The sequence below is a fragment of the Lithobates pipiens genome, unplaced genomic scaffold (assembly GCF_037356315.1).
Source record: "Lithobates pipiens isolate NorthernLeopardFrog02 unplaced genomic scaffold, aLitPip1_a1.2 Scaffold_19, whole genome shotgun sequence".
Classification (NCBI taxonomy): domain Eukaryota; kingdom Metazoa; phylum Chordata; class Amphibia; order Anura; family Ranidae; genus Lithobates; species Lithobates pipiens.
This window is the reverse complement of record NW_027507764.1, coordinates 174277927-174304632: the sequence shown is the minus strand read 5'-3', so window position 1 is coordinate 174304632 and position 26706 is coordinate 174277927. Positions and strand designations below refer to the sequence as shown.

General features: G+C 44.1%; 1 protein-coding gene across 2 annotated transcripts in view; it reads left to right on the top strand.

Moving 5' to 3' along the window:
* NUP214 (nucleoporin 214) overlaps positions 1 to 26706 on the top strand; it is a 187386-nt gene that overhangs the window by 145409 nt on the left and 15271 nt on the right. Inside the window, exons 32-33 of one of the 2 annotated variants that reach the window (XM_077491484.1) lie at positions 10666 to 10812; positions 20608 to 20779. In XM_077491484.1, coding sequence (XP_077347610.1) covers positions 10666 to 10812; positions 20608 to 20779 — 319 coding nt within the window. The remainder of the gene's footprint in view (positions 1 to 10665; positions 10813 to 20607; positions 20780 to 26706) is intronic. The other variant, XM_077491485.1, reaches the window with a different exon arrangement.

Here is a 26706-nt window from a genome sequence, read left to right as displayed (position 1 = left end):
TTTCCCTTACAGGAGAAATTACTCTTCACTTAAATAGTTTATTAATATAATTTGAAATCTTCAATCAACCCTTCACTATCTTCTAATACAACAGTAAAAGCAACCTGAGTAAAACCTTGGGAGCCATGTCCGGACACCACACTGTGGGTATGGCCTGTAATGTTGCTTCGGGCAATGGATTCTGCATGGGTGCTCATCTTGCCACTTTCTGCAATCCATGTAGTTAGCTGCAGGATACTAAACTGGTCCAGGTTTGTAGTCCATTCTTATGGAACCCAGAATCTGAAGACCCTTTTGGGGTTATACCCACCATGGTGGGTAAAGCCTGGACCCTGTATAGGGACTTGCCACATATATAGATAAGACAGGTTCACCCTGTATCCTTTGACTGTTACTATGGTCCCACAGCACGTTTGAGTGAAAATATTGCTATTACTTGCTTTATAATATTTGTGTATGCTGATTAGTATTTGTTTATGCATAAAAACGAGCAGGAAATCAGGATTGTTTTTGAAACATATTCATTTAATTGGTGTAAACTTTTTAAGCTTGGTGCTAAAATTCAACCACCCAGGAGCTTAGTCTCAGGTGAATGACTGACCAGTGTCGCTCATTTTGCTCCTGCTGCTTCTGCCTAGAGCTCTTTATAGCCAATTCCTCTCTCCCCTTCCCTTCCTTCCTTTCTCCCCTTTGCCACAGGGACTCCGCTACAGGAATTTCACTACCAGGTTGCTGCATATTCAATATTCATTCTTGGACCCGGGGGGGGGGGGGGGGGAGGGGGGAGAGAGTGTGTTCCAGTTAAGTTACATGCCCAACCGAAGAAGCAAAAGCTCCCCATTAACATCTTGGAGCTTCTTCATGGAACACCTGATTAGGTTGCAATCAGACATCACCACGACTGTGGCCTTCATCAATCACCAGGGGGACACCCAGGAGTCATGCAGCCTTGAAGAAAGCAAGTATGATCTCATGGATGGAAAAACGCGTTCCAGCGACATCTGTCCACATCCCATGAGTAGACAATCGGAAAGCAGATTACCTCTGGCGTTGGCACCTGGACCAAGCAGAATAAGCCCATCACCCTGACATCTTCAACCTAACATATTGGATATGAGGGATTCTGGATGTGGATATCCTAGATTCCTTGCTAAAGTGGTTGAAAACCCTTACATACAGTGAGGGGAAAATGTATTTGATCCCCTTCTGATTTTGTACACTTACCCACTGACAAATGATCAGTCTATAATTTTAATGGTAGTTTTATTTTAACAGCGGAAGACAGAATAACAAAGTAATCCAGAAAAAAAGCATTTTAAAAAAAAAATTATAAATTGATTTGTATTTTAATGAGTGATTTGTATACGTATTTGACCCCTTTGCAAAACATGACGGTACTTGGCAAAACCCTTGTTTGCAATTGCAGAGGTCAGACGTTTCTTGTTGTTGGCCACCAGGTTTGCACACATCTCAGGAGGGATTTTGTCCCACTCCTTTTTGCAGATCCTCTCCAAGTCATTAAGGTTTCGAGGCTGAGGTTTAGTAACTCGAAACCTTCAGCTGCCTCCACATATTTTCTTTTTTTTCCAAAAAAAGTTTTATTGTAAAGGTTGCAAAAAACTTACAGTTCAGCACATCAGAGCAGTATATTACAGTGATGTCACATTCGATTAATAACCAAGGAACATTGAAGTAAACAAAACACATGTCTACAAGATAAGGCAAATACCTTTAGAGGAGACCAGGGTCATGATCATACTGCCCCGTATACCTAAAAGCTCCTCTAGATCAAGAACCGACACAAGAAAAATTCGAACAATGCATGTTCATAGAACCAAACAAAACAGGAAAAGTACGTGCTAAGGCATACTTAACAAACTTAACAATGGGTCTTCATGTGTCCAGCATAAAGGTGACTGGAAACTTTAATGCCCAAGAGCTTGGGGATTTAATTGGCAGCAATTATGTCGTATTACTATGCCTGGAGAGGTGAGGGGGTGCGGTCACGGACCTCTAGCGACCACCCTGTGAGTGCTACCCGCGAGTGGACATACAGCTAAACACCAGAAAAATCAAAACAAAAAAAGAAAAGAAAAAACAACTAACAACGGAACATGGGAGATGGAGGGGAACGGGAAGAGAAGGGACATGGAGAGATCCAAGAGTGAAGCATACAAGGGGGATACCCAGACTAAAAAATAAATGCTCTTCTTACATATATACACGTCAGATATGGTAACACTTCCAAGGGATGACAGCTGCCCTCAGAGCCAGCCTGAGGGTGGTAGGGGGGGCAATACCATGTTTACCCTAAGCTTTCGAAAGCTGGGGAAGCATTCTCTCATTGTGAAAGTAGAAGTTTATATTCATCAGAGAACTTAAAGTGGTTCCAGCAGGACCATATCTTCGTGAATTTAGACGCTGTGTCTTTAGCTTGGTGTATGAGATCTTCCATTTCCGCAATTCTAGAAATGCGTTTAAACCAATCCGCAATTGTCGGTACTTTCATGGAGTTCCATAATGTGGGAATACACATCTTGGCCGCATTGATTAGGTGGAGAGCTAATGAACGATGATAATGGTTAAAGGGGATCGAAGAGTAGTGTAATAACATTTGCCCAGGAGTGTAATCCAACTGGTAAGTCGTGATCTTGGAAGTCAGTCGGTGTACAGTTTGCCAAAAGGGTTGGAGTTTAGGGCAGGACCACCATATGTGTAGCATGGAGCCTGTATCCTGCGAGCAACGCCAGCATTTGGAAGATATATTCGGGGAGATCTTGTTCAATTTGGTCGGAGTTTTATACCATTTTGAGAAGATCTTAAAGCCATTCTCTTGGGTTGACACATTAATAGAACCTTTATGAATCAGCGTGTAAATATGTTCACACTCGGCTGGGGAAAGATTAAGGCCAAGATCTCTTTCCCAGCTTCGAACAGCCACATTGGATTTAGGATCATGGTTCGAAAACAACATTGGGTAAATATTAGAAATTAAGTGTCTTTGTTGTTCTGTTTGCAAGCACAAATTTTCAAACAAGGTGGGTTGTCTAGAGAAGTCACTGCGCTTATGGGGGTCATTTAAGAAGTGTCGCAATTGGAAATAAGTCCACATAGGGCAAGCGCGATCAACATTCCGTGAGGGGATATCAGCCCGGTCTAAAAACGACCCTGCAGAAAAGAAATGTCTTGCCTGCATCTCATCATGGGGCCAAAATTCCGACATAAAAGAGGTTGACATGCCCGCAGGGAATGCCGGATTCTGTCTGATTGGAGTTAGTGGACCAATTACCGAGGAAATACGGTGCCCCTTACAGGCCTTCCTGAACATTTGAAGGGTGCACCCGATTAGTGGATGATGTGTACACGAACTAGGTATGTGTTCTGAGGCCAGCCAAGGCAATGAACTTATCGGTAATCTAGTAAATTTTTGTTCTATATTAACCCAAGCTTTCGATTGAATATGGACATTCCAATCAATAATACGAATCAACTGGCATGCCCAATGGTACTTAGTCACGTCTGGTAAGCCTATACCACCTGCTATTTTGGGTAGGGCCAGCCTGTCAAGACTAAGTCTGGGACGTTGAGAGCCCCATATGAATCGGCGTATGGCCGATCTATATGAGGTAAAGAAAGTCTGGGGTACATTGATGGGAACTGTTTGAAAAATATATAGCAAGCGCGGGAGGATATTCATTTTAAGGACAGCCGCCCTTCCAAACCACGAAAACATACCGGACGACCAGTCATTAAGATCTTTCTGAATGTTTCGAATGAGAGGGATATAGTTGAGCGCATATAGGTTAGATAGGTGAGTAGGGAGCTTGATTCCTAAATAAGTGATGGCGTCTTTAACCCATCTAAAGGGGAAATTGGCTTTGCATAATGTGAGCGTCTCAGGATCTAAAGATACATTCAGGGCTTCTGATTTAGACAAATTAATTTGAAGATTAGATAGGGTGTTAAAAGTAGCAAAATCCGCAAGTACATTAGGTAGGGATACATGAGGATCTGTCAAAAATAGGAGAATGTCATCCGCAAAAGCGGCTAACTTGTAGATAGAATCAGATATTGTAACTCCCTTGATGTTAGGGTTAGCCCGCAGCCGATTAAGCAATGGTTCCAGGGTTAACACAAAAATCAAGGGTGAGAGGGGGCACCCCTGGCGAGTTCCATTTGACACGGAGAAGGCGTCCGACAGGTGGCCATTAACTCGGACTCTAGCTGTTGGGGACGAGTACAAAGCTAAGATAAAATGAAGCATGCGGTCCCGTAGTCCTATCCGCTTGAGAACCGCTGACATATAGTCCCAGGCCACCCTGTCAAACGCCTTCTCCGCGTCAAGGGAAAGGAAGAAACCTCACTGACGGGAGGACGATAACCAGTGGTGAATGTTGATAGCTTTGAGCGTATTGTCTCTTGCCTCTCTGCCCGGTACAAAGCCAACCTGGTCCAAAGAGACCAGGTTGGGCAGGAGAGGCAAGAGACGGTTGGCTAATATCTTTGCGAAGATCTTGAGATCAACATTTAGTAGGGATATTGGTCTATAGTTCATCACAAGTGATGCATCCTTATTTGGTTTGGGGATCACGGTTATGTGAGCCGTCAACAAGTCTCTAGGAGGGGTATCGCCAAGCGCTAAGGAATTAAAGGCGGACAGAAAATGCGGCTTGAGAGGATCAATGAACGTCTTATAATATCCTGACGTTAACCCATCTGGGCCCGGGCTTTTCCCAGGTTTCAGTTGCTTAAGTACCAAATCTAATTCTGAGGAGGACAAGGGTCTTTCCAAGTCAGCTGCAGCCGATACCGACAGAGGGTCGGGGCTGTAGGTGGAAAGAAAGTCATTGATCATCTGAAGCCGGGAACTGTCACTAGTGGGAGGATCAGCGGATCTTAGATTATATAACTGGGAGTAATATGTCACAAATTGTTGCGCTATGTGATCACTATCCGTCAATTTCCATCCTTGGGGGTCAGTAATGGAATGTATGGTCATAGCGGCTTTCTTCCGTTTGAGGGCTCTTGCCAGAAGTTTTCCAGCCTTATTTCCATATTCATAAAAGGTTTTTTGTGCGAGGGAATAATTTCGACGTATTTGCCTATTTAGGGCCTCTAAAAGCTCTGTCCGGGCTTGGAGCAAAGCTGGGAGCGTTGCTAAAGCCTGAGAATGTTTGTGAGCTCTTTCTAAAAGCTGTATGCGTTGGGACAATTTAGAAATGAGAGCCTTCCTTTCCTTTTTCCGTCTGGCCGAGATAGCAATAAGATCTCCTCGTATCGTGCACTTATGGGCTTCCCAAAGCGTCAAGGGGGACATGTCTGGAGAAGCGTTTTCTTGAAAGAATAAAGTTAATCGCTGAGATATGGTGGCCGTAATAGTTTCATCTGTGAGTAAGGACGGGTCAAGCCTCCAAATGGAGGATCTGGTGGGGGCCTGTGCGATATCTATGGTCAGAGAAACTGGGTTGTGATCAGATAAATACATGGGGAGGATGGATGCGGAATGCAGGGATGGAAGATCATCTTGTGAAATTCCACATATTTTCTATTGGATTAAGGTCTGGAGACTGGCTAGGCCACTCCAGGACCTTAATGTGCTGGTTCTTCTTGAGCCATTCCTTTGTTGCCTTGGTGGTGTGTTTTGGGTCATTGTCATGCTAGAATACCTATCTATGACCTATTTTCAATGCCCTGGCCGAGGGAACTACGATATTGCCCAATATTTGACAGTACATGGGCCCCGTCCATCGTCCTTTTGATGCAGTGAAGTTGTCCTGTCCCCTTACCAGAAAAACACCCCCAAAGCATAATGTTTTTCACCTCCATGTTTGACAGTGTGGATGGTGTTCTTGGGGCCATAGTCGGCAGTCCTCCTCCTCCAATCACGGAATGCTGAGTTGATGCCAAAGAGCTTGATTTTGGTCTCATCTGACCACAACACTTTCACCCAGTTCTCCTCTGAATTGTTCAGATGTTCATTAGCAAACTTCAGCAGGGGAACGTTGCGGGCACTGCAGGATTTCAGTCCTTCACAGCGTAGTGTGTTACCAATTTGTTTTCTTGGTGACTATGATCCCAGCTGCCTTGAGGTCACTGACAAGATTCTCCCATGTAGTTCTGGGCTAATTACCCCACCGTTCTCATGATCATTGAAACTCTGAGGTGAAATCTTGCATGGAGCCCCAGACTGAGGGAGATTGACGGTTATTTTGTGTTTCTTCCATTTTCCCATAATCACACTGCCTGTTGTCACCCTCTCTCACCAAGCTGCTTGGCGATGGTCTCGTAGCCCATTCAAGCCTTGCGTAGGTCTACAATTCTTGTCCCTGACATCCTTGGACATCTCCTTGGTCTTGGCGGTGGAGAGATTGCACCTAATCTCATCTCAATACCTGTATAGAAGACACCTGGGATCAATCTTGCTGATTGATAGGGGATTAAAATGCAAATCAATTTATAACTTTTTTGAAATGCGTTTTTCTGGATTATGTTTATTTTAACAGTCTCACTGTTGAAATAAACCTGCCATTAAAATTATAGACTGATCATTTCTTTGTCAGTCGACAAATGTACAAAATCGGCAGGGAATAAAATACTTTTTTCACCTCACTGTGTTCCCAGTGAAGTGACTGACTAACATCAGGTGATAGAGATGAAACAAATCCTCCTACATGAGTTGTACCTGTTTATCTGTGGTCACCTGTCCCCCATAGTCTTCCAAAATGCACATTTTACACTGCATCTCTCAGATATGAAAAGCAGGAGGCTGGGAACCTGAAGACCTACACTGCAGAACTTGGTGAGGAGAGCTTTAATACCTGGTTGGATGGAAAGGACACCTCTGTCCTTTCCTCAATGTACACAGGACCACGCAAAGCTGTGTCTGCCAGTCACAGGCTGTGTGCTGGAGCTCCTCTTCAGTCCTACATTTTTAAAAATCCTTTAAATATGACTGGAATTTAAAGTGGAACCTTTGAAAATTAAGTCCTGCTAGATCACTTAATGCTGGCTTCTTTTGCAGGCATAGCTATGTAAAACATTAAACATAAATGCCTATACTGTTTAAAATTTAGTAATACACAGTCTTGCCCTGCTCTGCATATGCTCAGCTGTTGATACTGTGCCCAAAATGTGTAGACCAATCTGCTGACAGCCTAAAGATTTACTGCTGCTCGGGGGTTCTAGCCTTCAGCAAAATGGCAGCCTCCAGCAAGAAGAAACAGGAATAATGCTGGAGGCAATGTACAGCACACACTGATTTTGGTAGCATAATTATTAATGTGTAATGTATGTTCTTATTTTGTATAACTTTGCTATGGGCAAAGATCCGCTTTAAATCTGGAGTCAAATGTCACCAGGAACCCAACAATTTCCTTACCTTACAACGTCTGAGATTGCGCAAACGAATTTCTAATGTTTGCCATGTGAGTTAAGGTTTCGAGTCTAAAGTTGAAGAATTAGACTTAAGTCGTTCTAAAGGCTCAAGTGTATTTTTACCTTTATGCATTATATCAGTGACTCTTCCTGTGTGCCACGTGAGATTTGCAGGTGTACTGCAGGAGTTTTGAAAAATACTTAAAAGTGCTAGCGATATGAAACCTTGAACATATCGAAAAATGAAATGGTAAAGCAATGTTGCAAAAGTTAAAAAAGTAGCTTATATAAAAATGCAATCTCTGTCAGTCTGTCATTCATTGGTTCCTTTCGTAGCGCTAGACTTGTGCAAGATCTCTGGAGAGCTTGATCGCTCTAATTATATGATAATAAAGACCGTTCCATTACAACTTTGATGCTTATAAAGTTTGTTCATTGTTTAGCGATGGAGAAATACTAATCAAGTCTGGAACTCTGAAAGAGAAACTGTTCAATAAAAAGCAAAGAAGCAAGCAAAATTATAAAGATTACAATCGCTTCAAACTGATTTGTTCTCGAAAGCAGGCACATCCCTCACATAAAACTTTAAAATTAACAAAAATTGTTAAATCTTTTCAGGTGTGCCATAACAATTTTTTAGATCTTTTTGGTGCGCTGCAAGACAAAAAAGTTTGAGAAGCACCGCATTATATGCATGCAGGTAAAAAAAAAAACACTTCTTCTCTGTGCAGCTTCCACCCAGATCCACTCTAATACTTGCCCGATCTCGATCCAGCTATGTACGGGAGAGCTACTGCTCTCCAGGCTCTCTGCCGCCTTATTGGCTGAGACACAGCAGCAGGAGCCATTGGATCCTGTTGCTATCACAGCCAGTGGGGAGGGAGCGGGGGCTGGGCTGAACCCCATTCTGTGTGTCTTATGGGAGCGAACATGCAGGAGTGCCTCCATAGCAAGCAGCTTACTAGGGGGGGGGGGTACTCTGTGGAGGGAAGGGACCAGGAAAGCCTGTGGGGGACCTAAGAGGAGGATCCGGATTGCTCTTTGCAAAACAATTACACAGTGCAAGTACATACCCCTTGACATTTTCCACATTTTGTCGTGTTAAAACCAAAAACATGAATGTATTTTATTGGGATTTTATGTGATAGACCAACACAAACTGGCACATAATTGTGAAGTGGAAGGAAAACGATAAATGGTTTTCAAAATTTTTACAAACATCTGAAAAGTGTGGCGTGCATTTGTATTCAGCCCCTTTACTCTGATACCCATAACTAAAATGTAGTGGAACCAATTGCCTTTAGAAGTCACCTAATTAGTCCACCGGTGTGTAGTTTAATCTCTGTATAAATACAGCTGTTCCGTGAAGCTCTCAGAGGTTTGTTAGAGAACCTTAGTGAACAAACGACATCATGAAGGAACATACCAGACAGCTCGGGGATAAGGATGAGCTCAGGTGTGTTCACATGGTCCACGTGCAGAGCCCGTCAGGAAGTCAGCGCAGTGCTGCGCTAATCACAGGCGGTGAGACATTGCCCCGATGCGCAGCTGCAGAGATCGGGCAATGTCTTGCTGCCTGTTATTAGTGCAGCGCTGCACTGACTTCCTGGCGGGCTCTGCACGTGGACCATGCGAACACGCCTGAACTCCTCCCTACTTGGGGATAAAGTTGTGGAGAAAATTAAATCTGTGTTAAGTTAAGAAAAAAAAAATATCCAAAACTTTGAACATCGCAGAGCCACTGTTGAATCCATCATCCAAAAAATGGAAAGAGTATGGCACAACTGAAAACCTACTAAGACACGGCTGTCCACCTAAACTGACAGGCCGGGCAAGGAGAGCATTAATCAGAGAGGCAGCTAAGAGGCGCATGGTAACTCTGGAGGAGCTGCAGAGATCCACAGGACAACTATAAGCCTTGTACTCCACAAATCTGGTCTTTATGGAAGAGTGGCAAGAAGAAAGCCATAAGAAGTCCAGTTTGCGAGAAGACGTGGGGGGGGGTTACAACAAACATGTGGAAGAAGTTGCTCTGGTCAGATGAGACCAAAATTTAAACTTTTTGGCCTAAAAGCAAAATGCTATGTGTGGTGGAAAACTAACACTGCACATATCCCTGAACACACCATCCCCATCGTGAAATATGGTGGTGTCAGCATCATGTTGTGGGGATGCTTTTCTTCAGACTGACATGGAACACAATAATATAGGGATGATGTCCTAAAATCATTCGTAGGTTTTGGCCTGCAAAACAATAGCCATTAAAGTGATATTAAAGCTTTGGATTTTTTCACATTAAAATAATATACGTGTTATACTTTTGCACAGAGCAGCCCTGATTCTCCTATACTCGGTTCCTCTCCCACCTGCTGAGTGCCCCTAGAGCAAGCAACTTGCTTTGGGGGCACCCAGGTAGATTTGCTCCCAAGCCACTGCCCTGTGTCAATTCAATGGCTCCCACTGCTGTCTCTGCCAATGAGGAGGGAGAGTCCCCAGAGAGCTCTCGTGCACAGCACTGGAGGAAGATCAGGCTCATGTAAGTATTTGGTGGTTGGGACTGCTGCTGCACAGTGAAAGTTTTTTTTTTTTTTTTTTTTTTTTTTTTTTTTGTTTTTGTTTTTTTACCTTCATGAATAGAATAAATGAAGGTAAAAAGCCTTGAGCCTTTAGAACCGCTTTAAGTAGATGCAGCTGTCATCATTCACAATTGCCCAGTGTATATCATTGGATAAACTGCCTGTATGAAGAATACTCATGTTCATCAACAATGTTTCATATGTTTATGAGGTATGCTTTTTTTATATGCCAATTAAACAATTTTATAATTTCTCCTACCACGTGTCTTGTGCCTCACTCAAAGTCCCAAAAACCCCCATTCTTTCTGATTTTAGGGATGGGGGTGCATGTTATCATGCACCTAATTTAAAGTCCCAAAACCCCTTTTGCTTTCTGTATCAAGAATGTGACAGATTGTTTTTTTGTATTGTAATCTGCCTTGCTGTCAGTATGTGTGCTTTGGAGACACACAAGTCTATTGTGGTGTTGGTGTTCTTTCTGTTTTTTTTTTATTGACAAGCTAGTCCAACTTTCACCTGAGATCCAGTTGAACTATTTCTACCAAAACATAACTGACTATATAGTCATTTATGGAAAACGCATTTTAGAAATGTTGCCGGCCTCTCTTATTCAAATTGAATCAGAGATGTCAAAACTGACCATCTTTTATGTTCTTCACCATCCCATTTTAATTCATTTCTATACTGAAGTCTGGATTTCTTGCTCTTCTGTCAGATACAAACAGTCTCTTTGGCAACAGCGGGGCAAAGAGTTTTGGATTTGGCAACACATCATTTGGAGAGCAAAAAACAACCGGGACATTCAGCGCTGGTGGCAGTGTGGCTACACAAGGATTTGGCTTTTCCAGCCCCACCAAGACAGGTATGACAGAGTAGTTGCAGACTGTCCTGATAGACTGTCTAACACCAACATACAAGACACATTTCTGATCTTGTTTTATTGGAGAAATCTAGTAGTATCAGTTTTACTTAAAGATAAACTCCAGGTAAAATGTTTAAAACACTGTTGAAATTCATGGGAGCTGTTTTACCTGTCATTGGATTTGTATTTCTGTCCATCTAGTCCTCAGATTAACACAGCCCTGTCAAAAAGTACAACCAGGTTGGTCACCTGACTTCTCTCTGCTGCAATTAAAGTGTTACTAACCCCACAACCGTAAAATCAGTCTGTATATGCAGTAAAGCATGCTTGTTATGCTCACCGTGGAACCTAAGGGGTTAATACACTGCATTGTGTAAAAAGGATGTTTGATCCTGTCCTATCTGATCCACCCTTTCTTATACTGTCCCCAAACCATCTCCTGATCGAACAGACCTGTGGGGACAAGCTGCACATTCTCAGTTTGGTGTGTATTGCTAGAGAGTTTTTTTTTTTTTTTTTTTCTTGGGAGAGTGCATGTGATCAACACAGGACCAGTCGGCACAGTCCAGACAGAGGGACAGGGGTCCTGCAGCCTCATAGGGCAATCGGGGAGAATGAAAACTCCTCCTACAAGCTTTAACCAGACACTGATAAAAGTCACAAGACTGCTCTAACTGCTGGTGAGAAAAGGTATATAGCAGCATATATTTCAGAAAACGATTGCAGTTCCTTGTTCTATGTACTGTGGGAGACCAGATATAGTGAATGCAGGTCCTTTGTTTAGTAACACTTTAAGCAATACAACTAGGCCAAAAAAAGGCAGAACTCTCCTCTCAGACATACCCCTTCCCAGCTCAGCTAAAACTCAGTTTAGTGCTGGTGTCTGAAGGTGACATTTTTCCAGAGTCTCTCTGAAGATATCTTCTTTTAAGACATTTCCTGGCTTGTTCCTTACACCTCCACCAGGGCAGAGATGGGCTCCATCCAGGCAGGCCTTGAGGGACTGTATCTTGCCCCCACCTGCAAGGGAGGGACGGCACTGGATCCTACAAGCATTGATCTCCGGTGTGCAGTGTACCTGGTGATTTCACTGGCAGGGTGCTCTGATGCTTGGCCTGATTAGTGCCTCTGTATACGGTAGAGTTGTGGCAGCCCCCTTTGCAGTGTTCCCTGATTGTGGAGGTTTAGGTCATAGGACAGTGGCATTATGTGTTTTTACCGCTTTAAATTAGTGGTCTCCACTTCCTTATGATCCTAAATATTGTCTGCTGGGGCTGGTGGAACAACTGTCAGTGATCAAAGCCAGGAAAATACTCATATCCCTGCTATTGTACTATGCACATAAGGCCATTACGATGAACTGGGAACAATCGTCTCCCCCCTCTGTCAGATTCTGGAAAAGCCTGGTGAATGCCAGTTTACCCCTGTAATAAAGCCACCTACACGGGCAGTGGTTGTCCACAAAAATTTGAAAAGGTATGGACCTGTTGGCTAGATAATACCACAGCAACTGATGCAGTAACCAATTCCTAGATTAACACTATATCTCTAGTCGGTTAGTATATTGCCCCAACTACTCTTATGTTGCATTATAATGTTGGTACCAATTTGAGCACAGATTCTCCTGAACTGAACCTCTCCCCACATTGGGGTTATAGTATAAGTTAGTTTATGTTGTATGTTGTGCCCCGTTGCGGTATGTTGCTGCATCAGAAGAACTGCTCCTGCATGGGCAAAGGTGTGGCCCCTTCGTGGGCTGATTTTGTATGCTAATGAAAAATTTAATAAAAAAAGATTTTGCAAAAAAAAAAAAAATAGTGGTCTCCACAATAAAATCCCATTATAAGTTCTCTTATGGAGCAATAGTAATGGCGGCGTGTGTGTTTTTTTTTTTTTTTTTTTTTCCCCAGCAATATCGTCTCTAAATACCTTTTCCCAGCAGTGCTGTTTTCTCAGGTCTTCATCCCAAGCAGAGGGACTCCAGTGAGAGAGGCTCACATTCCTTAGCGTCACACAGAACACGGAAATGACAGGAGGGGGGGGGGGGGGGAGAGATACAGATACTGCAGAGAGAGCAGAATGATGGAAAGTCGGTTTACCGGCAGGATCTGTCGGTCAACTGCCAGAAAGGATTGGTCTGTCGGTTGACCACCGGAGAGGATCGGTCGGTCAGTCGATTGTTCATCCCTTGTGAAAGCAATAAAGTAATAAAAAGAAAAAGTTAGACAGTAATAAGTTTTGAATACATTTTTTTTTTTTTAAAGCTCCCTATCCCCCGGTGCTTACTTGTAAACACCAATGCAAATGTAAGTCGCACACGCATATGTGAACGGTCACACGTATCGCCACGAATGTCAAAGCGAGAGCAATAATTCTAGCACCAGACCTCCTGTGTAACGCTCAACTGATAACCTATAAAGGCTTTTAACGCATCGCTGATAGAAATTTTTAGATAATGTAGTTTGGCGCAGTTCTAATGGTGTACGCAATTAAGCGTGACATGGTGGGTATCTTTTTACTCAACGGAACATAATTTTTTAGAATTTAACAAAAAATTGAGTATTCTCTATTGCTCATGTGCAAAAAAAAATGTATTGGTGTATTTTTTTCCCCAAAAAATTGCATTTAAAAAACCTCTGCGCAAATACCGTGTGACATAAAAAATTGCAACACCCACCATTTTATTCTCTAGGGCTTCCTCTAGAAATGTGTGTGTGTTCGTGTGTGTGTGTGTGTGTGTATATATATGTATATGTGTGTGTAGATAGAGATATAGATATAGAGATATATATATATCTCTATATCTATCTCTATCTATGTATGTGTTTGGAGGTTTTAAAGTAATTTTCTAGCAAAAATAAATATATTGATGTAGAAGAGGAATATCGGAATTGGCCTGGGTGGGAACTGGTAAACAGGAGGGGAGTAGTAGCTTCAGGGGATTAGCATTGCTCCATCTATGCATGAGGGGCGGGGTGGGGTGGAGATCGGCTCTTGCACAGACTACAGAAGAGAGAGAGGAGGGGGAGATGCTGAGGAGATAGCTGGATGATGGAGGCGCGTAAACTGACCGTGCTATCATGGATCAGCAGCCACAATAAACGTGGTCAGTTTACAGAATATAGGAAAAGGCAGGGTCGCCAGGTATTGTACCACATAGAAAGGGACAATTTACATGGCAAAAGTACTGTGCTATATTTCGTGCCTTTTTAGGGTTACAACCACTTTAATTGGGTGCTATACATGCTGTGGGCAGCGTTCATTGTGGGCAATCCAGAATGGAGCATGTTATGATGATGCCATTGTGCTACTGCCAATGGCATTTTGCCTCCTATACTCTCCATGTGGGTTCAGCCCCAAATTGCCTTAACTGAATCCAGCCTGCATCTGTACTAGAGCTGCACGATTAATCTTGTATAAATCTTGATTCGCCCCTATTCATTGAACACAATCAACGCGATGCTCGGGGGTGGTTATTATAATGGGTGGATGCTTTTCTCAAAGGGGCGGATGTAATACATCCGTCCCTTTTGAGAAAAGCATCCGCCCATTATAATAACCACCCCTGAGCATCATGTTGATTGTGTTCAATGTATAACCATACATCCGCCCCTTGATGTCTTTATAACCATACATCCGCCCCTTTGAGAAAAGTATCCACCCCTTCCTGTGTTAAATGAATAACCAGCCCCAAGCATCGGGAGCGAGCAGCGTGGTGTTTGCGCATGTGCCGTCTACAGCTGATTTTTTCTTTTTTAAATGACCATTTTAAAGAATCATGAGAGAATTATGTTCTTTAGTCCAAGCAAAAGAATCGCTATTTTCATTTTTTCACAGAATTGTGCAGCTCTAATCTGTGCCATCCTGCCTCTTCAGCGAATAACTGTGCTGATATGGGCACAGCAAGTACCAGGGGCACTGGGCACTGGAGTTTTTGAGGGGTGCTGCCAATGTTTTCTGCCTAGCATGATATTTCTCTCAGCCCAGTGGCCTCATCCATCAGTGATATATAGGCTTGATTATCCCTCAGCAAACTTTGGCTTTGTGCAGACAGACGAGAAGAACAATGGGACGGGCCCCTAAATCCCTTTTATCAGGTAGGAGTGCTCCCTAAACGGTCATATTAACTCTGAATCCATGCCCTCATCTGGTATCTCCACTGTATCAGGGGCACAGTCCTCAGATTTCTTTGTGTCATGGGAGGAATTCTCTGCGGCCAAATCTGAGTCGTGAGATCCGCTTTTAGCAGTTCTTACTAGTTTGGAATTCCTGAGATGCAAACTCTAGAATGAGAGAGGATAAGGCATGGGGAGATTTTCATTTGGAGGAGGAAGAAATGGGAGCCTTTAGTCAGGAATCCTATGTAGAGGGGTCCTCCTAGGAGGAATCCAGGGCTGTCTTAGTCACAGTATACCTTGATGATCTTTCTGGCATTTAAGGTTGTCCCTAACCTTAATTTACCACCCTCAGAATCCTCATCTTCTGATAAAGTCAATGGTTTTGGGTCATGGCAGCCCCCTAAATTCCCAAGTTTTTCCTAGTGCACCTACCTCTAGAAGGTATGTATGCTATGCTGATGGGTCTCACCTTGAGAAAATGGCGTCGCCACTAAAATGGTTTGTTCACCAGTACTGCATTGAGTACTAATTCTACAGGAAATGTGGTTCTCGGGCTGTTGACCTGGCTATTTCTTAGTTAAATAAAACCTCAACAAGGTCCTGGTCCTTAAAGATGTCACAGATTCGAAGTTGGAGGCCCACTTTAAGGCATTGTTCTGGTAGGAGCAGCAGCCTGCTATGGTTGCAGGGGGAATTTGCCAAGCCCTCAAAGTTTGGGCAAAAGTATATGCTTCATTCCAGAGAATCAAACTTGGGGATACTGCTATCTGGCAGTTCTTGGGAGATTTTGCAGCCTCAGGCTCCAAATCAAAGCATACTTACCAAGTTTGGGTAAAGGACTGGACTCTCAGGTTCCCCTGTTTTCAACGAAGGGGCTTCCCTACTTGCTCAAGGGTATCTTCAGGTTCTCACAAAAGTGGGGTTTTCTTTGCAACTCTGGAAAGCCTGTTGCGATGTGTTGTTGTCCCTTTGCCCTTCGTGGATTTAGGGCTTGTTTGTCTTGTTGCTTGTCCCTCTTGTTCAGTGCTTTAGCACATCCTAAAAAGCCATGATTATTAAAGTACTATTTTATTTTTTCATTTTGGATAAAGCAATGGAGGGTTATAACCCCTGACAGATTTTTACTTCGCCCATCTTTGTCCCATTTCAAGGATCTCCCTTGAAAACAAACAGGAAGTGAGAGGAATTTTCCTGCAAATTAGGGGATTTCCTTGGGGACCCCAGATCACCAGAACTAGTGTCCCCTTTACAAGATTTCGGCTCTATTACTTTTCTGGGGAGAACAAATAGCGGCAGCAAATCTACCTAACGGGAGCACAGACAACAATGTAAACTAACCAGCGTTCTAATCCCTCTGCACTTTATCCAAAACAAAAAAAAAAAGTTTTGCTTTTAGTTATAGTTTTACTCCCCTATTTCCTGGATGTACAATTAGGTAAATAGAATTTTTGTTTAAAGATGAACTGCAGTCTGCTCATATAATTTGTAATAAAAACATCTTTACCACTCTGAAGCTTCCCTCCAACCACTTTTCATATTATTTTATATATACTGTGATTCTATTCTTGCCAAATATACTGCAGAAATCTCCCTCCACTAAGTCTGTCTGCAGCCATTTTAATTATGGGCAGCTGAAGCTGTTGCCTGTTCACTTCTTGGATTCACACAGAGGCACACCTCCAGCTCTGCAGCTTTCATTGGCCCTCTTATGACTCATTCCCCTGCCTTCCTGACAGACTCTCAGGGGGAGTAAGAGAGAGCTGTGCATGATGTCATATGCCTAGGCTAATGACCAGGCAAAAAACAGGAAGTGGGCTGTATAAAGTATTTGCTGGCAGAAAAAAAATGACCGAAGGTCCACTTTGACCTGTAAAATCCTTTCTTGTAGCACATCACAGGACACAGAAATGGGAGTTTGATCCCACCCCTCTTGCTTGTGTTCATCATTGCTTGCTACAAAACTGCCTTAAAGAGGAAGTAAACCCTGATGAGTTTACTTCCTCTTTTTTTCCCTGCAAAGGTAAAGCATAATGGACTACTATGCATCGCATAGTAGCCCATTATGTGTCACTTACCTGACACAGGAGCCAGCGAAGTCGCCGCTATCCCCTGTAGTCCGCCGCATCCATCTTGCTTGTGGCGTCTCGCAGCTCCGCCGAATGACAGCGGCGAAGCCGCGATGACGTCACTCCCGCGCATGCGCACGGGAGTGGCGTCTCACAGCTCCGCCGCTGTCATTCGGCAAAGCCGCGATGACGTCACTCCCGCGCATGCGCACGGGAGTCGACAAATGCGGCAGCTCCATTCTCGGAACTGCCGCGTTTAGTGCGCCTGCGCGCCGCTGTCTACGGCGCATGCGCCATAGACAGCGGTGCCCGTTTTCGGGCAAATATCTCCTAAACCATATAGATTTAGGAGATATTTCTTGGACCTACAGGTAAGCCTTAATCTAGGCTTACCTGTAGGTCAAAGTGGTTTGTAAGGGTTTACTTCCTCTTTAACTGAGCTGGGAGGGGTTATGCCTGTGCTGGGATTCCTGTCTTTTACTTTTGACCGGTGTCCATTTACCTGTTGGTGGCAGCATAACCCAAGTACTCCTGGGTATTAACTCCTCTGTTCCCTGCAATGTACTCAAAGAGATTTTACAGGTACACCAAAATATATTTGTCTGGAGTCCAGCTTTAAGCAAAAGTGAGCCTTGTTACAAAAAAAAAAAAGCAAGTAACATTTCTTTAGCTTTTTTTTATACGTCTGTTTTGTGAAGTAAGCTATTTAGAAACATGTTAGGAGAGTCAACATTGCTGACTTGTTTTTGAAGGCACATGCTTGGTGTCTGTCATTTTTCCTTCACTGTAATCCAAAGAATATATTTGGTGGCTCAACCAGCATATTTTCCATACAACTTATGACACTTTTTACTTTAAAAAGTGATACCGATGGAATGCTTACAAACCTCTCATCATGCGTTTCATGCTAACCAGATCTTATGGAGTGAATCACTGTGTGAGTAAGCACTGATTAGCATGAAATTATTACTGTCAAACAGCAACAAGCTGGATGCGCACCCAATAGTTAGTCTGGGCAAATGTGGACCCACCTGAATTGGTGTGGACTGCAGTATTTATCGATGGTCATTCTTCCTTCACTGCTCATTGAATTTATGAAATGGAACAAACATGTTCCTATCAGATGTTGGAGCATCTGAGATAGAGAGATATATATATATATATATATAATACACACACACACACACACACACACACACACACACACACACACACACACACACACACACTCACTGATCAGCCATAAAATTATGAACTTCCACCTAATCTTGAGTAGGTCCCCCTTTTGCCACAATAACAGTCCTTACCCATCAAGGCATGGACTCCATAGTAACATCCACATGCATGACAGGACCCAAAGTTTCATTGCTCATAGCAGTAATGTATAGGTAATGTATAGGTAAGGGATGCACAGGCACCCCAGACATCCACATAATGTAAAAAAAATTGTGACTCATCAGGCCAGGCCACCACCTTCTATTGCTCTGTGATTCAGTTCTGATGCTCACGTGCCCATTGTAGCAGCTTTTGGCTGTGGACACAGGTCTGCATGGACACTGTCTGCCCCATACGCAACAAACTATGTGTTCTAACCAGTTCTATAAGAACCAGCATTAACTTTTTCAAGATTACAGGCGTCTGCCTTCACTCCTCATGTACATCAGTAAGCCTTGACAGCCTATGACCCTGTAGCTGGTTTGCCAGTTTTCCTTTTTTGGACCATTTTTGTATGACCCAAGCACTGCAGATGACGAACATCCCACAAAAGCTGCAGTTTTGGAGTGGGCTTGACCCTGTAACTGGCCATTACAGTTTCGCCCTTGACAGTCGCTTAAATCCTTACGCTTTTATACAAAGATGAATGTGTAGTGCTATCCCTTTAAGAATAGTGAATATAACAAGCATACAATAGTGAATGCAATGCAAATAAAATAAGTGCAAAATTCAAACAATCTCAATATAAGCTTAAGTCCACCACACTGATTGTGAAATATTATGTAAAAGTCTGGATGGTGACAGTGAAAGTGTTCCTCCCGATGGTGATTCACTGAGTGTTGGAGAACAGAAGTGGTCACAAGAAGTTATTATTACACTTTTATATAATTTTAGCTGACTTTTTTATATAATATTTCACAATCGGTGGACTTAATCTTCTATTGAGATTGTGTTTGGATTTTGCACTTATTTTGTTTTATTTTATTCACTATTGTATTGTATGTATATTAGATTCACTATTCTTAAAGTGATAGTGCTATAGATTTATCTATGGATATATGTTTGTAGTACTGTATCTGTTTATACTAGTAGAAGCAGCTATCCTGACCGTGATATTGGTTAGACATTTTTTTGGTTTACATATTTTTTTAAATATCCTTTTTGATGTTTTGTTGATTACATTAGCACAGAGTTCACTTGGGTTTAGCAAATCCTTACTCTTGCCCATTTTTCCTGCCTTGAACACATTAACTTCAGGGACATGTTAATTTGCTGTATCCCACCCAGGTTTCAGGTACCATTGTAATGAGATAACCAGTGGTGTTACTTTTCTACAACTAAAACAATTTTGAAAGTTATGTTGCAAAACAGAGCCTATTGGCATTCTCCGTCTCAAAAGAAAATATAATGTATAACATAACAAAACACTCCCAGCTGTAGTCACAACTCCGGTGTCCCTTGATCAATGAGGGTAGCAGCATCACATGACCAAGGTAGGCAATCGGGAGGTAGAAGGTAGACTCTATCATAGTGAGTAGCACATATCCTATTTCAGAAAAAAAAGCTATAAAACTAAGAATGTAATACTATAAATATTAAAATGCAGTATGAGCCACATATAGTCCCAGGGAAGATAAGAAAAGGTAAAGCCCCCCCCCCCCCCCAAGGAACATAGAATTTACACACCATCCACTTTAGTCAAGCACAGTATCGTCTCTAGCATTAGTAGTTGAGGGAGATTTAATCATTTAAAATTTCCCAGACCTTATGATTTTTTTTTTTTTTGGGGGGGGGGGGCAAACTTGGGAGATATGTCATTTTTATACAATGGGACCACTAAATTAACCAATTTCTTCCAGCGCTCCAAAATAGGGGGGCTATTCTATTTCAATGCCAAAAATTATGGCTTTTCTAGCACAGAACAAGAGTAGACCTAAAAGTGTTCTGGGGGCCCTAGAAAATGCTAGATGGTTGACCAAGCCCAGGAGACAAACAGCCTCTATTTGAGGGACAAAAATTGAGGTTACTAAGCAAATAAACTGTAAGATATCGGCCCAAAGGGTTATTAACTTTACCTGTCAGAGGTTATTAGGTTATGGCTGATCTGATTATGGTACATGTGAAGTTCCTTTGGCCCCTAAACCCAGGCTGTATATGGAACCTCTGACCTCTAACACTGATAGACTGGCAAGTGTGTCCAAGAATTTGAAATAATTACTTAAAATATTGGTCAACACCATACAAAGTTTAATGTGACCTCTGTCCTAGTTTGTCATAGTGCTAAGACCCCTGTTTGCTATTGGCATGCATGTGATTCTTGTTCCCTTATGTCTCCTTTCCTCTCCCTTTTTTTTTTTTTTTTTTCTTTTCTTTTTTTTTGCCTCTGTTTTGCTCAGGTGGGTTCGGCGCTGCTCCAGTGTTCGGCAGCCCTCCAACATTTGGGGGATCCCCTGGATTCGGAGGGGTGCCAGCATTTGGTTCAGCCCCAAATTTTTCAAGCCCGCTGGGCTCAAATGGCGGCAAAGTGTTCGGCGAGGGTACAGCTGCAGCTAACACAGGAGGATTTGGGTAAGAAGCTATTCTATCCTATTACACATTTTACTTTGTATTGTATTAGTTTTTTTGATTATTATTATTATTATTGTTAATATTTTGGTGTTCTTCTTAGGCTGGGAAAGCTGCACAAATTATAGTGTCTCCTCCAAAGAATTTACCGGTGCTTTAGGAGACCCTTATGCTCATTGAATTAAATGAGATGTTCTACTGTTGGGCTGTTTGTTAAAAAATTTATTCTGAGAAGACCGACGAGAGGTGATTTTCCCCAAAATGCATCAGGAGGCAGATGGATATCTGAGCCCAAGCAGATTGTGTACACAAAGTCTGAGGAGTTTGATTAGCTTAGGCAGACCTTGCATAAGGAGAAATTGTGCTACTGTGTTATTGTTGGCTCACATCTTTGCATGTCGGGAGTGCGTGCAAAAAATCACATGTTCCTGACGCAAAGAAATGCACTTCTCTGTAGCAAATGCACGAGGATGTCATTATTTCCTAATGTCACCCCCACACATTGTAAACTGTGTGTTTTCACACGCACCAAAATGCACGGTGCCACAGCACCATGTGGCTCAGTGTGATTTTCAAAAAGGGTCAGGGACCTCTTTCCCCACATTTCTCACAGGTAGGGCAGCCCATTAAAATGCATGGGCAGCCCTGCACACAGTAGTGTGAACCCATGCTTAGGGCCCATTCAAACTCAAAGGGGTTTTGTGTGCGGTCAGAAGCCCGTTTTAGGCTACAGTGATGTGTATTTCATTGCGTTTTACTGCTCCCTTTTTTTAATTTCACTTTATTTGAGGTGTACAAAGTGACACTTCCTTCACCTCACCATACAGCAGCACAGTCTGTTGTACTTTCTGTGTGGTGACATGCAGTGCCACCCAGCGAGTTGCAATATTATGCTTATGCAGCATATCTGCATTTTATAACGGCTCACTGCACTGCACCTCGGGGAGAATGGGACACATAAAAAACAGTTGTTTATTATGTGACCTAGCAGTGACTGGTGTGTTTTCAATGCAGGAAAACGACAATCACTGCTCCAGTGTGAACAGGCCCTTAACACCACTGACCTCCACACTGTTACATTCCACTGACCCTGACCTCTGTTACTTACCTCTGAACTCTGCTTCACATACTTCTGATCTCTGCACTACTCACTCCTGTGCTCTGCATTACTTACTCTTGACCCCTGAGTTAGATACTACTTACGACTCACCCCTAAACTGTGCATTATATAATACTTATAGCTGCACTCCATGTTACATACTACTGACCTCTGAACTCTGCAGTACTTGCAACTGTCCCCTAAACTTTTCAACCTTCCTTTTTAATTGGGTCATGCTACAGTATCTCACAAAAGTGCATACACCCCTCACATTTTTGTAAACATTTTATTATATATTTTCATGTGACAACACAGAAGAAATTACACTTTTCTACAATGTAAAGTAGTGAGTGTACAGCTTGTATAACAGTGTAAGGGTCCTTTCACACGGGGCGGATCAGTTCTGATCCGCCCCGTGGATGTCCGTTTGCTCAGCGGGGATCACTCCGCCGATCCCCGCTGAGCAGGGAGATGACAGCTCCGTCTCTGCACACTGCGCAGGGACGGACCTGTCACAGCGCCGCTCTCCCCTATGGGAGATCGGATGACGACGGACCGCAGTGCCCGTCGTCATCCGATCCGATCCGCAGACGGATGGAAAAATAGCTTTTTCCTCCGTCACACTTTTTCGGATCGGAGCGGGTCGGATGTCAGCGGACATGTCACCGCTGACATCCGACGCTCCATAGAGCTCTATGGAGCACCCGTTCAGGTCCGCCTGAAAAACTGACAGGCGGGCCTGAACGGAACGTCCGTGTGAAAGGGGCCTTAATTTGCTGTCACCTCAAAATAACTCAACACACAATAATGTCTAAACTGCTGGTAACAGAAGTGAGTACACCCCTAAGTGATAATGTCCTAATTGGGCCCAATTAGCCATTTTCCCTCCCTGGTGTCATGTGACTCGTTGGTGTTACAAGGTCTCAGGCGTGTTAAATTTGGTGTTATTGCTCTAACTCGCTCATACTGGTCACTGAAGTTCAACATGGCACCTCATGGCAAAGAACTCTCTGAGGATCTGAAAAAAAGAACTGTTGCTCTACATAAAGATGGGCTAGGCTATAAGAAGATTGCCAAGACCCTGAAACTGAGGAGCTGCAGCATGGTGACCAAGACCATACAGAGGTTTAACAGGACAGATTCCACTCAGAACAGGCCTCGCCATGGTCGACTAAAGAAGTTGAGTACATGTGCCCAGCATCTTATCCAGAGATTCTCTTTGGGAAATAGATGTATGAGTGCTGCCAGCATTGCTACAGAGGTTGAAGAGGTGGGGGGGGGGTCAGCCTGTCAGTGCTCAGACAATATGCCGCACAATGCATCAAATTGGTCTGCATGGCTGTTGTCCCAAAACAAAGCCTTTTCTAAAGATGATGCACAAGATAGCCCGCAAACAGTTTGCTAAAGACAAGCAGACTAAGGATATGGATTACTGGAACCATGTCCACAGTCTGATGAGACCAAGATAAACTTATTTGGTTCAGATGGTGTCAAGCGTGTGTGGCGGCAACCAAGTGAGGAGTACATAGACAAGCGTGTCTTGCCTACAGTCAAGCATGGTGCTTGGAGTGTCATGGTCTGGGGCTACATGAGTGCTGCCAGCACTAGGGAGCTACAGTTCATTGAGAGAACCATGAATGCCAACATGTACTGTGACATACTGAAGCGGAGCATGATCCCCTCCTTTCAGAGACAGGGCAGCAACCAACATAATAACCCCAAACACACCTCCAAGACGAACATTGCCTTGCTAAAGAAACTGAGGGTAAAAGTGATGGACTGGCCAAGCATATCTTCAGATCTAAATCCTATTGAGCATCTGTGGGGCATCCTCAAACGGAAGGTGGAGGAGTGCAAGTTCTCTATTATCAACCAGCTCCATGATGTCGTCATGAAGGCGTGGAAGAGGACTCCGGTGGCAACCTGTGAAACTCTGGTGAACTCCATGCCCAAGAGGGTTAAGGCAGTGCTGGAAAATAATGGTGGCCACACAAAATATTAACACTGGGCACAATTTGGACATTTTCCACTTAGGGGTGTACTCACTTTTGTTGCCAGAGGTTTAGACATTAATGGCTGTGTTGAGTTTGTAGATGCTATAACTTTTGTGCAAACTAATCAATATATGCTGCTTGGTATTTTTTATTTTTTTTTTTGTACCAAAAATATGTAGCAGAATACATATTGGCCTGAATGTTTATGAAGAAATTTTGATGTTTTTTTTTATTGGATAGGCTCTATAGCAAAAAGATGATATATAGATATATATTTTTTTCAAAATTGTTTGTCTTTTCTCTTATATTCACCGACCGACACAGCTCATCTCTGTAACAAATGGGTTGTTAGCCTTATCAATAAGAGAATACTAGGCATAGTTGTAACACAACACTCAGAACTCTTAGTTCCACCGGCAGTCTCTTGGGCTACACCCCTCCAGTCTGCAGACAGACCTCAGTTTTATTTTGCCTAGTGAAGAAGGACCTAGGAACCCTGCGGGCCCATCGGTCCGTACATTTTTTTTATGCAGAAGCTTGGCTTTTTGCGCAAGATGAATGATCCTGTGATCAGCTATCAACAGCCGGCTGGGTGACAGGCTGGATACCCTTATCCTTGTAGTCTCCCCAGTCCGGCCATCGAGCGTGTGCAGGTCGCAGCTACGGCTTGACAGCCCTTGACGAAACCTCAGCTCCAGAGTTGGTCAGTGAACTTTTATGCTCTGGGGGCGTACATATGACCGGGCTACTGATGTCTGCGTCACAGTATGCCGAGGCCAGCAGCTACCCTGTACTGATCAGTGAGTAGTTCTGCAATGGAATGTCTCCCAGCTCTTCGGGACTGGTAAGTACAGCTCTCCCTTCCTCGGCGGGGCTCAGCAGCTGGGCATTCCCTGGGACGTCTATTCGGGGGTCCTTCACCTCCCTCTCTTCTCTCCCCTGTCCCATCTTCCCTCCCTGGGGGGATGCTGTATATGGCTGCTGAGAGATGTATGCTTGCTCTCTGTTGGCTCTTACCTGAGATGGGGGGGGGGGGGGGGCTGGCTGACTAGCGGTGTCCAGAGTTCTCTGTGTTAAACTCTTGGAAGGTGCCTGTAAGGGTCTGCTGTGTCTCTGTCACATTGCTTTCTTTCTGTACCTCATGGAGCTGCTGGCAGCCATTTTAGGTGTGGGCAAGGCAGTATGCCCTCCTGGGCTTCAGCAGCCATTTTGCAAGTGATCTCCTATTAAGGACACTGGTGACCATTTTCTGGAAGCCTGGACGCGTTTTTTCAGTGTTCTCTAGCAGCAGCATGGTTTAGATGCTCTCACAGCCATTTTCCCTGTGTTTCCTGTTTGTAGCCTGAGCACGTTTTTCATAACGTTTAGCGCTCATTCTGGTGGCTGCGCCCGACACAGCGTTTGTTTCCTCTGCACTTGGGAGCACACAGGGTCTAGAGGCACCACTTGTGAACAGCGCAGAACTCCTCAGGGTGGTGAGTCCGGCAGGAAAGAGACCCTCAGTCAGAGGCAGCAAGAAGGGTGGGACTGTCACTGTCGTAAGTCCCCTTCGGGTGGCAGACAGGGTAGGGTCAGCGTGGCTTCAGAAACTGGTGTTTCTTCCCCCGAAATCCAGGCAATTGCAACCAGGTCACCTGCGGACTGCGCAGTGCCCATGGACACCCTGACGGCGGTCCTCAACGCATTCGTTGCCAAGATGGAGGCGGTGCGTGGGAAGAAAGGTGCGTTAATTAGGCCCCTTCCCCCCACCCCCATCCTCTGGGGAGAGCTCTGACGCAGACTCGGGTCCTGCTTAGGCTGGTGACCCCTGCTCTGTCTTGTCAGACGACGCTGACCAGGACCGTTCAGACAGTGAGGATGAGTCCCCGTCCGGGTGAGACAAATCACTTGTTGGAGCACTTATCACAGCTGTGCGTGATACCCTGAAGATTCAGGAGCCAGCGGATCCCTCTGCTGATGTACCGGTCCCTTTTGGGTCCCGCAAGCCAGCACGTTCACCTAAGGTGTTCCCGTATTTGACTTACTTTGACAAGTTCGTTTACAAGGAATGGGGTCGCCCGCAACAGACCTTTTCAGTTACCCTTTTGAGGAGAGCCTTCTCAAAAAATGGTCGGCTCCTCCAGTCGTGGACCCCCCAGTATCCAGGTTAAATAAAGTAACCATGATCATGGTTGAAGGGACTCCTGCATTCAAGGATCCCATGGACAGGAAGGCCGAGGCAGTGGCTCGTTCCTTGTTTACGGTTGTGGGGTCAGCCATGCAACCAGTACTGGCATCCGCACTTGTGTCGCGGACACTGACTGAGTGGGCAAAACTTTTGCACCGTGAAGGCCTTTCGTGACGCGGCCCTAGATACTCTCCCTCTTCTATCCAGGGCTTCAGTGTCAGCTGTGGTGCCTAATTTGGCTAAAATGCTGGTCTGCTGACCAGGCATCCAAAAAAGCCCTGACGGATCTTCCCTTCCTTGGTGGGCCGGCTCTTTGAGTACCTTACTCCCACAGGCCAGGAAGGCTAAGGAGCCACGCCGTAGGCAAGGGCCCTCTTTTTTCCGCTCACAAACTGCTTTTTTTCCACCCGGAGCTTCGACGAAACGTCCCCAGCCCGACAGGATGCCTACGGACAGTCAAAAACGTCCCTGGAACCGCAAGCCTAACAAGCTTGCGAATAAAAGTGCTACCGCATGAAGGTTTGCCCCCACCCATGTCTCAGGAGGGGGGTCGCCTTCGGGAGTTTGCAGCCCGGTGGTCCTCCCGGTTATCTGACCAGTGGGTCTACGATCTGATTTCCACAGGCTACAAGATAGTCTCTCTTGGCCACAAAACAGATTCTTCCCCTCC